Source organism: Homarus americanus, unplaced genomic scaffold, assembly GCF_018991925.1.
Source record: "Homarus americanus isolate GMGI-L3 unplaced genomic scaffold, GMGI_Hamer_2.0 scaffold6317, whole genome shotgun sequence".
In the NCBI taxonomy this organism is placed as follows: domain Eukaryota; kingdom Metazoa; phylum Arthropoda; class Malacostraca; order Decapoda; family Nephropidae; genus Homarus; species Homarus americanus.
In genome coordinates this window covers 20,755,750-20,773,081 of record NW_024730668.1, presented here as the reverse complement: position 1 = coordinate 20,773,081, position 17,332 = coordinate 20,755,750, and the positions used below count along the sequence as shown (strand labels likewise).

Genomic DNA, 17,332 nt, shown 5'->3' with positions numbered 1-17,332 from the left:
AATGTATTATTATATAGGTTCATAGGGCTAAGCAGTTCAAAAGTAGAAAGTGACTTGTGCAAAACTTTACATTGATTCCTTATTTCATAGCTATTCAATAGCCCATTGAAATTTACAAAATTTTGCTTGTCCAATAGCTAGTACTGTATACTCCTACAAAATTTATCCAAAGTTCAATTATATTAATAGTTATGTGATCAATATCGTGTACATAAAAAAATCATGGTAACAACAACTCATTACTCCTTTAAAAATGTAACAGCGTTACTTTTTATACCGAATAACAATAATGGTAAAGACAACGCTGATACAGTATTTATATTCACTGGACAGTAAATCCTCAATAAATTGGGCTATAATATATTGAAATTTACTTTTTGGGGGACTCTAAAGTGCTCTGGTCACCAGAAATACTAAAAAGAATGGTAAGTACTGTACGTGTATCATCCATAATCGCTGATCTGGCTTAACACGATATCATCAATTGCAACCATGTGTTTTTCTTATCACTGATTGAACTGGGTTATTGCATAATTATCATGGGACAGCGGCAAGTCTGCGAGAGCATAATGTAGTATTACTGATACGTAATTAGTCTTAGTAAGCCCTATTGTGGGTAAAAATAAGTATATATCTTGCTAACTGTGATTGAAACATACCTTATTTAACCAACAACGCCATACACTTTTCCAATATTTGGTTAAACAAAACAATACTGTAGCTTCTTTAAAAACAATTTATTTCAAATTTGTCCATTTATGAATCAAGCTGTTAGACACTGAAATAATATGCATATAACATGCAAATGATAACTGCTGTTTAGAAAGACTTCCATGCCATTATCCTTACTCTCATACCCTTTACCATACCTATATACTTTTGCTTTTACCAACTTTCTCATCCTACTTTTAGGCTCTGTCTTTGGCTTTTGGAGTAACTTTCTGATACAGTAGTTTATTTGTGCCCTTTCTCATGTACCTAGTCATTCAAGACCTATTCTAATTTGCATCTCTTTTGTTAACCACTAACAGCCATGTGACAAAATTACACAAAATCACCTTTCAGCAACCATAAAAAATAATGTGAACTATTACTCAATGGTTGTTGTTCTGTTAGCAGTCAATTAATTTGTCTGAGTGACTAGTAGAAAGTAAGATTCAATAGAAGCTTATACGATGGACATGACACCATAATAGAAATTTTCATTGCAAAGTATATTAGGCAAAATTTTATCAGCATTTATGCAAAACTGTTTAAGTGATTGTAATTAGTGACATGGATATGATGACAGAAGTGCATGATGATTATGTGAAACATAAGGTAGAAATTAAAGTGAAAGTGGGAAGTTTGGCAATCATGACACTGATGATGTAGGTGGCAGACATGAAGGTAACAATTATAATGCATACAACATCCCCCTTTCTGTAAATTCTCTTTTAAATTAGAAAAATCATTCTTGGCTATATTGGATAAGAAATATAGATCTAATATTTCTCAAAATAAAGAGGGGATGATAATAGAAATTATTAAAGGACAAAAGTACAAAATAACACTATCTGTGTGATTAATATATGATGTATATCATAAGATGTATCAGCATTTACAAAGCAGTCAGTTGGTTCTCCAATCAATTTCATATACAGTATCTAATCCATATACCATGCACATGAAGCCTATAAAAAAATATTCTGAAAGCATTTAAATGTAATTCTAAGCATTGCCTGGATTTGTTGATATTAAATCTTTAATTTCTAAGACTTTCCTTATCACAATGGTAAGAAAATCAACTTCACATCAGTATACACAACAGCAGTTAATGAAAGTATTCATGAAAATGAAAGTACTGTACTCATGTAACTACAGTACTAGTTACAAACAACCACAATGCTTGGTGGAACATAAAAAGTCATATACTGTATACAGTATATATAACATACATATTAACATTGTCATCTTATGGGTAAAGAAGTCTGGGTTCATATATATCCCGCCAATCAATTGATTCAACTCTATCCTGTGCATCCTTAGTTAGGTCTACCTCATCTTCCTCAAAGGTCAGGTCAACTTCTTCCACATTATCAGTATCATCTTTCTTGTTCTTGATTTTATCTGTTGGCAAGAGAATCTTAATTAAATTTCATGCAGCTCAACAAAAATTATATCTATCAATTTAACTATTCAATTATCAATTTAGTACATGTACAGTCACCCCAAAAAAGTCCTGTCGTGAACCACGAACCCCGAGATTCAGACTCGTGAACCCGAAGCAGTAGACACTGATACATTATTCTGTCCATAAATGCTTCGGATTCATGAGTCTGAATCTCGGGGTTCATGGTTCGCGACAGGACTTTTTTGGGTGACTGTACACTCCAGGTTTGCACTAAGGTCATTTATTTCTTTTACATTTCTTTAAGCATGGTATGTGCATGTAATTGGATGAAAATAAATGAAGAAATTTATGTAAATCTACCCAAAAATACAGTTGAAAAACTTTACATTATAAAATGTACTACCTACTGTACACTAATATACCACAATTTTTATCTCTTGTGCAAAATATATGACGTTTATATTCAAATTATTCAGTCTTGCAAGGATTCCAGCAATTCAAATTATATTCTCCTAACTTTAGTCTGTGATAATATATAAGACATGTTTGACAGTGAGCGCCGAAGGCCTAGTGAAGTATTTATTTGTTTATACAGGTTGTACCTCTCTAGTCCGGCATTCTGTGGTCCGGAAACTCCCGTGGTCCGGAACGACTTTAGTTTGTCCAATAGGTAGATAGGCAGCTCTTTTCTTTTTTTTTACTTATCTGAATTATTATTATTACAGGAGTATTAAATTTTTGCCCCTCAGGTACAACATTTAACCCTTCAATATATATGAGCAGTAAATAAGTGTTGCTTTCATATTCTTATGTAGAGTAATGACGATATGTTTTCACATGTGCGCACTTACATACGCGCAGTCTCACTTTTTTTTTTACCATTAATGGTTAGCTACTTATATTGTTCCATTTATTAACATTAAATAACATTACAGGTACTTCAAACAACCATATTAATTTTTTTACATTAATTTTACTACAGCTAAAATCAGGGTCTTATTTTCTTCAGTTTTATATGTAGAACCAATCAGTCACTGGTTTTGTAAGCTTTTACATAAACAATGCCGGCAGCCGTCTCATCTCCTCTAATATTCCACATATTATAAATAAATTGTATTGTTAATTTTGCACACACAAACATTAATTCAATAAAAACAAATTCAGAAACATTAATTAAAATATATATGAACAGTAAATAAGTGTTGCTTTCATATTCTTATGTAAAGTAATGACAATTTGTTTTCATGTGTGCGCATGCGCACTTAGATACGCGATCTCTCTTTTTTCTTTACCATTATCGGTAGATACTTCTATTGTTTCACTTATTAACATTAAATAACATTACTTAAAACAGCCATATTAATTTTACTACAGCTACAGCCAGGGTCTTATTTTCTTCAGTTTTATATGTAGAACCAGTCAGTCACTGGTTTTGTAATCAACGAAAACAATGCTGTGTCATTTCCTCGTGTGTTTTAATATTCTACGTATTATTAATGAATTGTATTGCTCATTTTGCACACATAAACATTAATTCAATAAAAAAGACATTCAGTAATAAACAATAATGAATCTTTTGTACATAAGAGAAATGACGCTGTTTACATGATTATGCAAGTCGTCTGCACGTTGGCGGGCCGTTCAAACCCGTCGAAATTCAAGTTTCCGCAGTCAAAATTTTTATTTCTTTATTTTTTTGTGTTCCAATAAAATACGTTAAGAATTAAAAACTCGCGAAATTTGAGAAGCTACTATACGATATTTAACCCTTCAATATGTCTTCAAAGAGACCATGATGCAGAGAAAGTGGTGCTAGTGCTTCCAAGCATAAGCACAAGTCACTATCTATCCAGGAAAAGGGTGAATTTCCATGGTCCGGCACCGGTCAGGTCCCAAGGTTGCCGGACTAGAGAGGTACAACCTGTATATGTCGTTTAGATTGAGTTTTTGTTTTTTGCTTATAAAATTTCATAGAAGTGACCAGGGAGAATATAATTTACATTGCTGGAATTCTTATAAGATAGTGATTAATCTGAATGTAAACATGCAATAGTTTGCACTAGACTAAAATTTTAGTATTATTTTGCACAAATATTAAAGAGTACAATTTTCTTGATATTTACTCCACTGGAAACGAATATAAACATAGAACAGATTACTGAATTTCTGAATTGGCAGACTAGCCCATCAGCTGATGCTCACAACAAAACGTGATGTTCTAAGGATTTTGTTAATCAAATTTTTGCTGGTTAACCGAATTGAAAATTCTTATGGAAGATAATTCGTTAACCGAAATTTCGTTCACCGAACCATTCGTTAACCGAGGGACCACTGTAACTGGAAAAAAATTCCAGGGATAAAGTATTTTTCCATGTTTGAGAAAATTGTCTGGTTACCCGGAAATGCCTTATATCTGGAAGTGCTCTGCAATAATTGTTCCAGCTAACGGGAATATCAATGTATCAACTTTATTGTTCATCATTTTTGACGCATGCAATTTAAAATTTGTTCAAATTAGGCTTACGTTTTGCTCACTAAATTGTTTAACACTGAACCACATTGTTTATATTGAGGTTTGGTATTAATAAATCAATCATTTAACTTCAAAACCGGTTCCAAACTCGTTTACAATTCTTATTGGGAGTTCATTACTGTACTCAGTGTTTACTGCCCTACCATTTGAACCTGGTGTTTGCCTTACGTAATTTGCTGTTATTCCTTGGTTAGCAATAATTTCACTTAACGTTAAGATTTTAGAAATGCAACCCCAGCATGAAACAAGGGATGCCTACCCGGTATATAGGGTAAACATAGAAAATACCTAATCTGTAATGAACACATAAATGGGTTAAAGTTGTTTTATGAATGTTAATTAATACAATAAAATCCATAAATCATAAAATAATGCAACCATTATCACAACAATCCTTGGAGACACCTGCATAGTGCATGCACCAACTAACTGCATCTTCCTCACAACCTAAATTTTTATCATAATTTTTATTGACAATAATATCATTTTTATTAATCTTATGAACTTAAATAACAAACACCCATTATTAATCTCGCATTGTCTGGTAACTCACTAAGCTACCAAACCAACTATCTTTGGAGGGGAAGGGCAATACTTGGTATGCCTGACCCTTCTGGAAGCCTGGCTACAACATGGCTTGGATACAGATTTTGGATCACAACTGTATACTAAAGACCATAAAAATAAATTTGCTGAGCAACAAAATAATTGCATTATTCTATCTCTTTTAGTGTTGTTGTAATAACATTTTGAAACCAGAACAGGACTTTGTGGGATACCCTGTAGAGTGTATTTGTTGTCAATGAGACTCAGCCAAAGAAAATTTACCAATAGTAGAACTTGTTATAAGGATCTTCCACACCAAGTTTGATAAATACTGGACCCCAAGAGTTTAAAGAAATACAGTACTGTATGCTTAATGCTAATGGAACAATGACTGGAGAGCCATCAAGTATGCACTCAATATAGGCTTCGTATATCCAACCCCCAAATTCATATCTTAATACTGTACCTGTACAAAGAATTAACATTGACGCACGCGCACACACACAGACACACTATAACTTACCAACAAATTTCAGCTTAACCATGAGCCCATTCACCTCTATAACACGTGCTGGAAGGTAGTTGGAGTATACAGGACTGTAACATTCATCTAGGCTCAATACTCTCACTGCAATGAATTCCCCAGCTTTTGGAGGGATCTTCATGATTGGGAACTTATGGAAGAAGTTTTCACTATATTCTCCAGGAAGCCCAACATCCTTCAAGTAAAAAATATATATTGACATTAAAAATTTGTACATATTTTGAAGCTAAGTTGTAAAGCATAAAATCCAGAATCCTACATGCAATATATCTAAACATATTGAAAGAACAGGAAGGGTACAATAATTATGTTGTATATAGCAATGAATGTAAAAAATGAGAGCAGGAATTTAAATGAAATGACTAAGTGGAATGTGGTTTATTAGGGACAAGGTAAGACAGTATGAGCATGAATGATGGGCAAACATTTGAATGAAGAAACTTCTTTAATTTTTTATAATACCAGTTGAATTACCCGTGGAAGATCAGAAAATAATGCACAACCATTCCCTAAGCCACTTGCACCTCCCTATCATATTAAAGCTTTCTATCCTGAAAACTGTGCACCAACCTGCAGGAAGAAAGTGCAGGTCAGCTGACTCGCTCCTCCTGGAAGGCCAGGAAATAGTGTACAACTATCCCTTGTCCACCTAGCTTTCTATATCCAAAACTGTGGACTGACCCTCTGATGGGGTCAAGACCAGGGATGCACTGCCAAATTTTGAGGTGCCAGAACTCTAAAAATTTTTGGCACATAATTCATAAATTCATTATTGTTTTTTCCCACAATATGCATGTCAAATAATTGACCTATCGGTAATGTGATATCATTGTCAGTGTTGACCTGCATGGCCCACCAGCTTCTGACTGTAGCTATCACTTTCCAAACCTGAGTGGCAGGTTTGACAAACAGTACCAAAGGATGGGATACTTGGGGTAGGGTGGGGTAAGGTCACAGGTATGGTTACAGTCACATCATCTGACTCCAGCCGGGATTCCCCCTTGAGGCATCACATGGCAGCTTTGACAATGTCAGATAGCACGCTCGACAATTTCGGTTAAATCGCCCTCGAATGTAAGTAAACCATACATATCTTTGCCTTCTGTATGAAACCTTAGTGTTATTAATTCAGTAAGCCAGGATCTCAATGTAAATATTGCCTTCAGATATATACTACTGTACTTCCTCCCTTAAATTTATGCTGATAAGAAATAAAACTACAGTGACCCCTCGGTTAACGAACTCAATCCGTTCCAGAAGGTCGTTCGTTAACCGAAAAGTTCGTTAACCGAAACCATTATTTCAATGGGTTTTTGGGAAATTGGTTCCAGCTCACTGAAAATTTCCTAAATTCAACAAAAATGGTAGAAAAGTTCACTTACTTTGAGGTGTGTATGTAGACGGCTCCTGGATGATGATGATGATGGGATTTAGAATGGGGGTGGAGGAGAAGGAAGAAAAGAAGGCATTGGGGTGGAAGAGAAGTCACCCCATGGTGCCATTTCACCCATAAAATTTTAGCTCTCTTGGTGTAATTCAAGATTATTTTCTTTAAATCAACACTGCACTGCATTATATATTGTCAATATGTAAAATATATTTCAAAATGACCAATAATTTGCTTGGAAACACAGAAAAAAGCGTTTAGTTGAAGAGAGTCTCAAGCAAGATGTTACCTCCAGTGAAAACAGAGAGAGACTAACGCCTGTTTGCTGTGTTAAGAGGCTGGATGCCAATTAGTCACTTTACCTTCATGTTCAATAATTGTTAAAATGACTAAAAAATTGAATATTAAACTTTTAAAATTATTGAATAGTATAAACTTCTTGATATTTACTAAAATAGTAAGGAATTTAAGCCCTAGAACCGATTAATGTATTGGTGGACTGATACTAAAGCTGGTTGCCCGGTCAGTGCAAGCGAAAACATGTTGAGGTCGGTTCGTAAGAAATGCGTTAACCGAATTTTTGTTCGTTAACCGAATTGAAGATCCTTATGGAAGGCAGTTCGTTAACCGAGGCGTTCGTTAAACGAGGGGTCACTGTATCAGTAATTCTACAGCAGGTGTGTATAGGATCCATCTGTCAGTACAGATACAGTCTGGAACCAGCACTTGCCAACAGTGTAACAGAGACTTGACTGACAGCCCAAGTGCCTAACGAGTTGATCACCGGCGAAGAGGATAAAAAAGTAGAAAGTAAAAGTATCCCCAAAGTTGCCTGGTTGGAGGGTTTCACACCAAATTTAGCTAGTTTTGAGCCTAGTTGACAGTCAAATTTTAGCTGTGGTGGTTCTGCTTTCTTTTGCCCGTTTTCTACTCAAGTTGGCATTTTTGGGGGTTGGTTATTGAGTAGCATTTTTATAAAGTTTTGTTTCTCATTGTTCCCACAAGTTACTGAACTGAGTCACATGAGGTTGACTTTGATCATCACTCAGTGACCCAAGGCCACCTCACCCCTGGGTCCCTCCCTCACTTTGCCACCGAGGTGTGGTATGAGAGAATTATGATGCCCTTTTCACAGCAATTTACAAAAACTGGCATCTATGCCTGGCTGGCCGACTCAGGTCAAACCATCATGATGTTGAGATCGCAGCAGAACCGCATATATCTATATTATTTAGGCTTATTGCCATGAAAATTATTGACAGTAATAAGCGTGGTTAAAAAATCTGCTACAATGTGTGAAAAGACCCACTGGTTTCTGTCGGGGCAGTATGGTGAAAATTTTTGTTTAATTTATTTATGTAGATTAAGGTATTTAATAAGATGTTTTTTAAATATACAGTATCTATCATGCCATAATATTGCCAATGTGTGGAAGTCATGTACAGCTGTATTGTCAATTAACAGTTGTTTTGAGACATATTTGGTTTTATTACTTTACAGTACTGTACTTGTTAATGGTATTTTAATAAAATACTGTATTTGCCGGCATATAGGAAGCACTTTTTTCTATCAAATTGTATCAAAAAATTACCCTGCATCCAATGCACCAGTACAGTAAAGTTCTACCAAATATTGTTGGGAAAGGTTTGTGTTTTTAGGTCTGCCTGTCCTTTATTAGTATAGAAGCCCTGCTACCACAGGGAATAATAGTGTTTAAAATAATGAAAAGCAAGCAGAATGATCACAACGTAAAGTAACGCACCAACCATATATTAGCTTAATGACAGAGGTAAACTCACATCATCTCGCTGTACCTCCTTGCCCAGCATTCATAAACCATACCACAAGCCTATATTATGTTGCTTAACAATTGTGCGAACTTCAAGCAACATTTGTATATACTATACAAAAGATCAGACATGGGGTAATAGTAATAAGTAATAGACTATTGCAGGGTTTTTAAAGTACTGTACAGTAATATTGTAGTAATTGTAATATGTCACATATTTTTGGTTGTACTGTAATAATAATATAGAAGCTAAAGTAATAGAAAATAGTCTATTACTTTTCCATTACAAAGACACTTCTTTAACTCATAGGTTGCAAAAAAATTATCAATTAGTACTGAATTGCTGCTGTCATTTAACAGTTTGCTTTGACAAGGGAATAACAAAAACCAACCATAACATGCTTGTTCGTAACACACCAAAAATCCCTGTATATCTGTATTATTTCATTATTCACAAGAATATCAGAGGGAAAATTTTCAGGCCTGAGAGATGTCACCTTTTAGACAAATTATTTGAGCAACTAGTGTTTCTGATGTGCAATAGACATAGTGTGAACAAAGAACTAGATATATTAACTAAATCTACCGTACTTAAGCTAAGATAACCCCGTGTGAAATTGTGAACTAATAGTGTGACATTTTTCCCATGAATTAATAATGTGGCAAATTTTTCCATCAATAAAGTAAAATATAGTACTGCATATATCAAGATCTATATACAGTCCCAGACATTGTAGTGATTTGTTTGAAACAAACATCAGTAACAGTTCCCACATCTTTTTTTTTTTTTACGGGGAATAGCCCACCCGAGCACAGGTCATCAACCCACAATGGGGCCTAGGGGGCGAAAAAATATGAATAGAAAGAAATTAAAAATAGAAATGGAAAAGTTTATATTAATCTACACCACGACGATGCCGGAAAACCAGCTTTTGAAAGTGAAACAGATTGTATGAGTGTGGAAACACAGAGGAAGGCAGAGCATTCCACAGTTTGGCTGTGTGAGGAAAGAAGGATGTACTATAACGGGTTATTCTAGTGTGACCGACATCCACAGAGAAATGGTGGGCACCGCAGGTAAGACGTGTGTTACGAGCCCACGGCCTCACCGGCGGTACACAGGATGCCAAATCCACCGAACACTGCCCATTAAAGTACCTGTAAAAGAGAGTGAAGCAATATTGTGGCGAAGAGAAAGGGAAGAAAGATTGTGAACTAAAGAAGGAGAGTTAATAAGACGAAATGCCTTTGATTCCACTCTATCTAACAATTGGACAGAAGAAGAGCCACCCCAGAAAAGAGAGCACTACTCCAAGTTAGGATGAATGAAACCCTTATATACTAGAAGCAACCGGCATCGCACTGTAGAGTACTAAAGTAGAGTATCACCACCATCACCTTCTTCTCCCACCTGCAGATATCCCACGTCTCTCCTTTTGGCTTCTCTTTCCTTCACTTTATGGCGTTGGTAGCAAACACTTCATGAATTATCTACAACAAACACTATAATGCACCACAAAATCAATACCTCATGAAATACACTGTACTTCTCGATTTCCCTCGAATCTAGCCAATTCCAAAAGATTTTTGCTCCCGCAGTCATTTGTTTATAATAATAAAATAATCTCAATATTATCGAACCTAACCATTGCGTAAAGTTCAGCATATAAAAGAAAATCTCTAAATGGGGGGGAGGGCAAGGCTAATCCATACAATTACCGAAGGCAAGTGTAGGTATTGCCAGTGATAAACCACGAATGTGTGTCCTCACTCCCCCCTCACTAAAAGGAGACTAGTATGGTTTGCGGTAGTACAGAGTCCAGACGGGTCGTCACGAGATACAAGAATCATTCATGTACCATGTGCTGTCCCTTAAATGAGTTGCCAGTACTGCAATTTCCAGTTATCAGTGATATTATTTTGTAGTAACAATTCAGATTAATGTTAAATATGATGATGAACCTAAAAATGCCAAGAATACTTGTACAGTACCTATATTTTCATAAATAAAACTTGATCCGAAGGCTTAGGCAGGGCCGGCTTGAGGCATAAGTGGACTAGGCAGCCGCCTAGGGGTCCCTGATGCCTCCTTCAGAAATTTAGCTCAAAATCTGAGACTGGCTGAGTGTGAATTTTTCAAGTTATCTGATGAGTTAAGAAACCTTATAATGAAACTACAGGAACACTACAGGTTTGATCGCGATGAGTCTCCCGTCTCTGCTCTCTTGCAACTCGCCCTTCAGTCGTGTCGAGTGTACAGTGGAGTGGTTACTGACTCAATCACACTGAGTGAGACTGACAGCGATACCATCATACCACCGTCTGTAAATTTCAATGATGTCCAAAAGAAAAGTATTTATTAGGCGCCGAGAAAAGAAAACGTAGGAAAGAGGAAGATGGGAAAAAATAAAAAATAAAACATAAATCAGAACCAAGGCGGGTAAGGTGGGATGTTTCTTCAATTTTTTTTTCTTCTGGAAAGTGATGTGGAAAGTGGAAATTAGGGCCACAGTAATTAATAATTCAACTAAATAAATACCATTTTGTAATATTCTCTGACTTTACTGCTTTCTAGGTGTTTTACTCAAATATTTTGGGGGACCCTCCCATGCTGGAGAGCAGACAGCATCATCCTTATCCCTTGACAAGGACTCGACTTTACATGTACTGTACACAACAAAAGGGAATTCTGTATACTGAGATAAAGAATGAAACTGAAACATTCAAGAGTAGAGAAAAAATACATGTAGTCTTGTTCAAGATTCTTCGAACACTGCTGGAGACAGCTGGCAACTCAAATTAACAGTATTACCAGCAGAAAAGTATAATATAATACGAAACAACAAAGCCCAACCATTAATTAAGCAACGGGGAACTAAGTAAGCAATCACCGATCACTTTTACATTCATTCATAATTTTTACTACGTACTATAGTAAACAAACGGCCTCGAATTGCCAACTGTCCCCAGCAGTGTTCGAAGAATCTTGAACGAGACTGTACAATAGGAATACCAAAACCTTTTCTAAAGGAAATTGCTAAAAAAAAAAAAAAAAAATGTTGGAAGCAATGCTATCCTTGACATTGTAAGAAAAATACGAGGGTAAATCTGAGAATGGAGAAATAACCCTGATATTGTAACCCATTTTATAACCAAGTCTAAGCCAAGTGACTCTTGTCTTATCCTACCAGGAAGCCCCAAGACAATGGTGAGAAGGACTAATCCACTGATTACTCATGCCTTCCCCTTGAAACCAGAGCTATCAACAATGGTTCTTGGGAACAAGAGGTACAGGGGTACTTGTTATCAGAGTCGTCGATATCCATGGTTTCATACAATATTTACGAGGCCAAATTATTCATGAACTACAGTACGAATATGTAAAAAAATCCCTGCACTTACTAGGATTACGAGGGATAATATCTATGGAGTACGAAGTCTCAAGAGAGAGCAATTCAAATCTCCCACTATATTGACATGCATCCCTTAACTCCCACTACACTCGTTCCCTATACTCACACTGCATATTCGCTCTCAGTCATTTAGCCATATTTTGTGTGCAATCTTGAAGAAGCATTGCTATTGTTTTAGCCATGAGTTCAAAAAGAAGTGCTAGTGCTAAGATAAGTGCCATCCCTTGCAGGAAGCATAGCAGCTATGGACTGAGCATGAAATTAGATGTTATTCATCGGAAAAAAGTGGTCAGCGTGTGATAGACACTTCACAAGCTCTTCAGATTCCAGAGTATAAATGACAAAAGGTATAAAAATAATCCCTTTGAGTGCCATTTAGTATCTTATGGTCCCACTCAAACCATATTCCCATTATTTCTTATGGAGAACCAAGAAACAAACCTAGTGTCTGAAAGAATACCATCATCCCATACCACAATAAAGTGAACCAAGTACAAAGAATTAAATAATGTTTCAGAATTGTTAGCATGGGCATAATATTAAATCGTTCTTGCAGTCTAATTCAAAGACAAAGAATGAATCAGAATAAGCTCAGGCAAAGTTTGAGCCAAAACACTTTCTTGTGCCTGAGGAAACTATCTTTGATTACCTTAGGAAGTTGTGACCCTGCCTTGTCAGCTGTTCCTACCATGTGGGTTGGTGTTAGTAAGGGCATCCAACCATAAAACTTTGCTTGAACATACCTAATAGCAACTGGGACACAGGAGCAGTGCTCTTCCCCTGTTCTCTGCTGTATTTTCTGGGTTAACACCCTAGGTTTGCAGTTGTAAGCAGGAGGGGTAGACATTTTGTTCTGGTTTTACTCAACAGCTGCCATCAAGTAAATGCAGGTAACACACAAACGTGGAAAATAGCCCAAAAAATTTGACGATGATGATGATGAAATAACTGTTGATGTTAGCTAAGTACTTGCATCATTTAGGGGAAAGGAAAAAAACAACTAATCAGAGAACAAACTGATTCCAACAGAGAGATGGGTGAACTTAGGCTTGCTAAAGGAAACCCACGATGGCCCATGAGAGACAAGGAAGGGCTTTTATGCATAAACTTCTGTAGTACCAAGACTCACTCTCTGCCATAAGTGGAGACCTTTGCCATTTGGGATCACTCTTTCTAAGGGACCTTAGACTGACAGAGCATCTAAATGAAAGACTATTCCTGATACAGTATATCATATTTTAGGGCCAGACCTAGGTGACTCAGCAACACCTCCTCCTCCCAATGAGTATCATGTAATCAGTTGGGACTGAGCTATTCATGTCTGGAATCTAGAATTTAATATAAGTGACCCTGTTGAAGGGCAAGGTGCACCTAAGTAAATACAGCATTACAGCTTGTTTCCTTCTAGAATAAATGGTGGCTGATGCATCTGAAAAATACTTTTAGAGACTATATTGTGATGGAAAGGTTAAAATATTTCACAAATTAGTCCCAGCCACTGATGCCTTAAGAATTTCCAGGGGTTTTCAATGGTGTACTCTTTTTTCTATAATGTGCAAGTTGCTTAGTTCTGGCTAGTGGATAATAAACAAACAAATGAGATGACAAAATAACTGTTATATGAATGGCTTTTTCAAAGAAAATATCTGTAGTTCTCTGAACAATACAAGACAGTTCTATTATGTGTGTCATGGTAAGATGCACAGTTCTAATAAACTACACTAGGTCCTATTACTCTTAAAACTGTGCTTGGCTGGGTGTTGTGTCAGAAGTCACTGTTACAATCACACAAATAAGAAGACACACCAAAGAAAACTTAGGTCACTGAAAACGAGCACACAAATTTATGAAAAGACAAACACATGGGCAAAGTGTAAAACTTTACCATTAATATCAGAGTGATTACTAATTAATAAAGGAGTCCAGTACATAATATATTAATGAGACAAAAAAATTTATATCATGATTTCCGATAACTTCAAGGAAGGAAGGAAGGAAGGAAGGAAGGAAGGAAGGAAGGAAGGAAGGAAGGAAGGAAGGAAGGAAGGAAGGAAGGAAGGAAGGAAGGAAAGAAGGAAGGAAGGAAGGAAGGAAGGACAACTACCGGTAAGCTCTCTGATGTGGGTCTCATAAGAAATTGTGAACATGTATCCCCTTATATGTTGGTTAAAGCACTCCAGCTTCTAAGACGTATATAACCAAGCTTAACCAATATTGTTAAGAGGCAATATCAGACAGTGCAGTACACGAGAAGTCAACTGGTAAATGAGAGAACAACATCAATCATACATCTACTGTCTTTATAAGAACTTTAATGATATTTTTGCATCTTCAATACTGTATATATCAAAATATATTATAGCAATGACATACTAAATTCTGAATTAAATATTTAGGTTAAAATTTACACTCAGCAAACACACATCCCCCCATATATTTCTTTGTTTGGACACTTTACTGTAATTGGATCTTTTGACAGTTTACTCATTTATACTCAGTTAACTTGGATTTCATGTGTTCACACTGCTGGCCTACAATATGGTGATATCTTGGTCATCTACAATGAATTCAAGTAAATATAATACAGTAAATTCCCCCTCCCCCCCAAACCGAACTATATGGTGGGATTCTGCGTTTGCCTTTTTATAAGTTTAGCTTACCTGGGACAAGGGTAAACTTTCCCAAAGTGTATGAGAAAAGGGTGCTGATGAACTGAAGCTTAACAGGCCAATGACACACAGGAGGCAGCAAGTGTTCATTCACTAATTAACACACTACACTGGACGACACTTCAACTTAGACTAAAACAACGGTAGGTTGAAAATTTTCTAATCCAAACAACTTTTCAGGAAATTCATAATGTATTGCCCTCATTTATATCTTGACTATTGAACTGAGATTACAAATCAAGGGCAATGCACTGGCAATCCATCTCCATGGTTTCTAATTTATATTTTTCCATCTATATATTGTATATCATACAGTTCCTCACAAATTCTAGTATTCTCAAGTCTTCATGATCTTGCTCCTCCTCTTCAGCTTGCTCCTCTTCTTTATATTCAACCATCAACAAATTAAGCTTCAGACTGATATCCTCTTCAGGAAACCCACCCATAACACTTGATTTTCAGGAGATGATGCTCCACAACATGTCTTCTAAAACTTTTATTTCTGGTGATTGTTCTTGGCAACAATTCATGTATGGAATAAATGTGACAAACAATCAATCAGGTTTCAGAGATCATGTATTTAAACAGTTCGGTTCTGGGAGTTTTACTGTATTATGTTAAAGAATATTATTGTTATATCAAGGAAGAAATATAACAGTTAAATCATCTTAGATTTTGATAATTATAAGCATCTTATTAGAAGCATCTTATTACAATAATGTATCTCAGGGAAGGAAAATCAGGTTGGGTCACCCCTGTGAGCTTTGACTGAGATGCAGTCAGAAGCTGAACAGATTTGAGATGCACAGTTAAATGACAGGAAAGGTGCACCTATGATAAGAATAACTGAGGACTTGGTGCAATCTATTCTAAAGTATCCAAATTTATATGAACAAACAACGGGAAAGCAAAGGGCAAGATCCAATGAAATGCCTGAAAAATTAATGCCACATTTTGAGCACTGCTGTAGTAATGATGAAAAATTTGATTTAACAATGGGCATGGCAAAGAAACTTTTAGAAGAAAGCAAACTGAGGTGGCATAGGCATATGAAAGACAGACTATAGAGGATAACTAATGGGGTTGAAGTTTTGAGGAGAATAAAAATCAACACCCAAAAAAATCTAATCACACAATCCCTGGGTGCAATCAAAGAAACCTACAAAATGTTAATGCTAATTGTTGGACACATTTTGTGTAATCCTGCTAAAAACAAAATGAGACAGAAGTATGTACAATATGTAGAGCAGGAGAGACAAATACAGTATACAGAGGGACAAATATATGAAGAGAAAGACAAACAAGTAAATAAAAACCAAAATGCCATCTGCATATGCAATGGGTACAAGTTAGTCAAAGTTGTTTAGAAGATATGAGAAGTCCTCACCATAAATTACAAAGGAATAAAAATACTGTAATTGGAAGATGACAAAGTTAAAGATATGGCAGGGGCTAAAGGTTAAATTTGAGCACCTACAGTACATGAACAAATAGATGCAATTCAGGCGATCAAATTGAGAATCCCAAATAATAACTGTTTTAATTCTGAAGTTATACATCCATGCAAGCATGGGTGCACTTCACTGAGTATACAGTATATAAACTATCTAGCATAGATCCTACAAAATGGCATGTTAAAAAGGAACTAGGTTCTTTAACCCTTGTATACAGGTTCCCCTCTGAGTAGAATAAAATCGTCTGGCATTAGTAACACTGAAAGTGGTATCTGCCATAGTGAAGGGCTTGATGTCATTGACTTCTTATGTTAAATAGACACATACTGTACTAAAAGTGGCATGGCATTGAAGTAGAAAAACACCATGAATGGATTAACAGAGTTGCATATAATAATGTAAAAAATGTCCCTCACTGGATGTGGGACAACATCTGTTATGCCATTTTCTGTGATCCAATAAAGAATTCAGGAGCATGTTGCTTGCGACTGAACTTATTCATATAATTCCACTCACAGCAGCAGCCTGTGAAGGAATACTCAGCAAGATGAAAAGGGTGAAATTAGAATAGTAATCAGTTATCAAGATGGCATGATAAACAAACTGATGTATATTATAAAGAAAAAACACCTATGAGAAACTATGATGAAAATTAATAAAGGCCATTGAAACTTGGTGAATATCACCTAAGAGGTCAGACGAGCCTGATTAATACAAGTGAGACAAAATAATCACATCTCTGGTGGTTTAATCTGTAGTGTTCACCAATAGTTTTGGTTTCAGGACATTTTTTGTACCCACATACAAGTACTGTGTACCTTTTATATAATGAGATGACTGAATAATAATAATAATTGTGTTTACCATACATGTATTAACATGTA

The 17,332-nt window shown here is 35.9% G+C and overlaps 1 protein-coding gene across 1 annotated transcript in view; it reads right to left on the bottom strand.

Annotated features, from left to right (window-relative positions):
* Positions 1-716: 716 nt before the first annotated feature.
* LOC121867302 overlaps positions 717-17,332 on the bottom strand; it is a 36,020-nt gene continuing 19,404 nt past the window's right edge. The window contains exons 4-5 of the mRNA XM_042367201.1: positions 5,716-5,911; positions 717-2,109 (exon numbers count right to left, since the gene is read on the bottom strand). Of these exons, the coding sequence (XP_042223135.1) occupies positions 1,955-2,109; positions 5,716-5,911 (351 nt within the window). The 3' untranslated portion in view covers positions 717-1,954. The remainder of the gene's footprint in view (positions 2,110-5,715; positions 5,912-17,332) is intronic.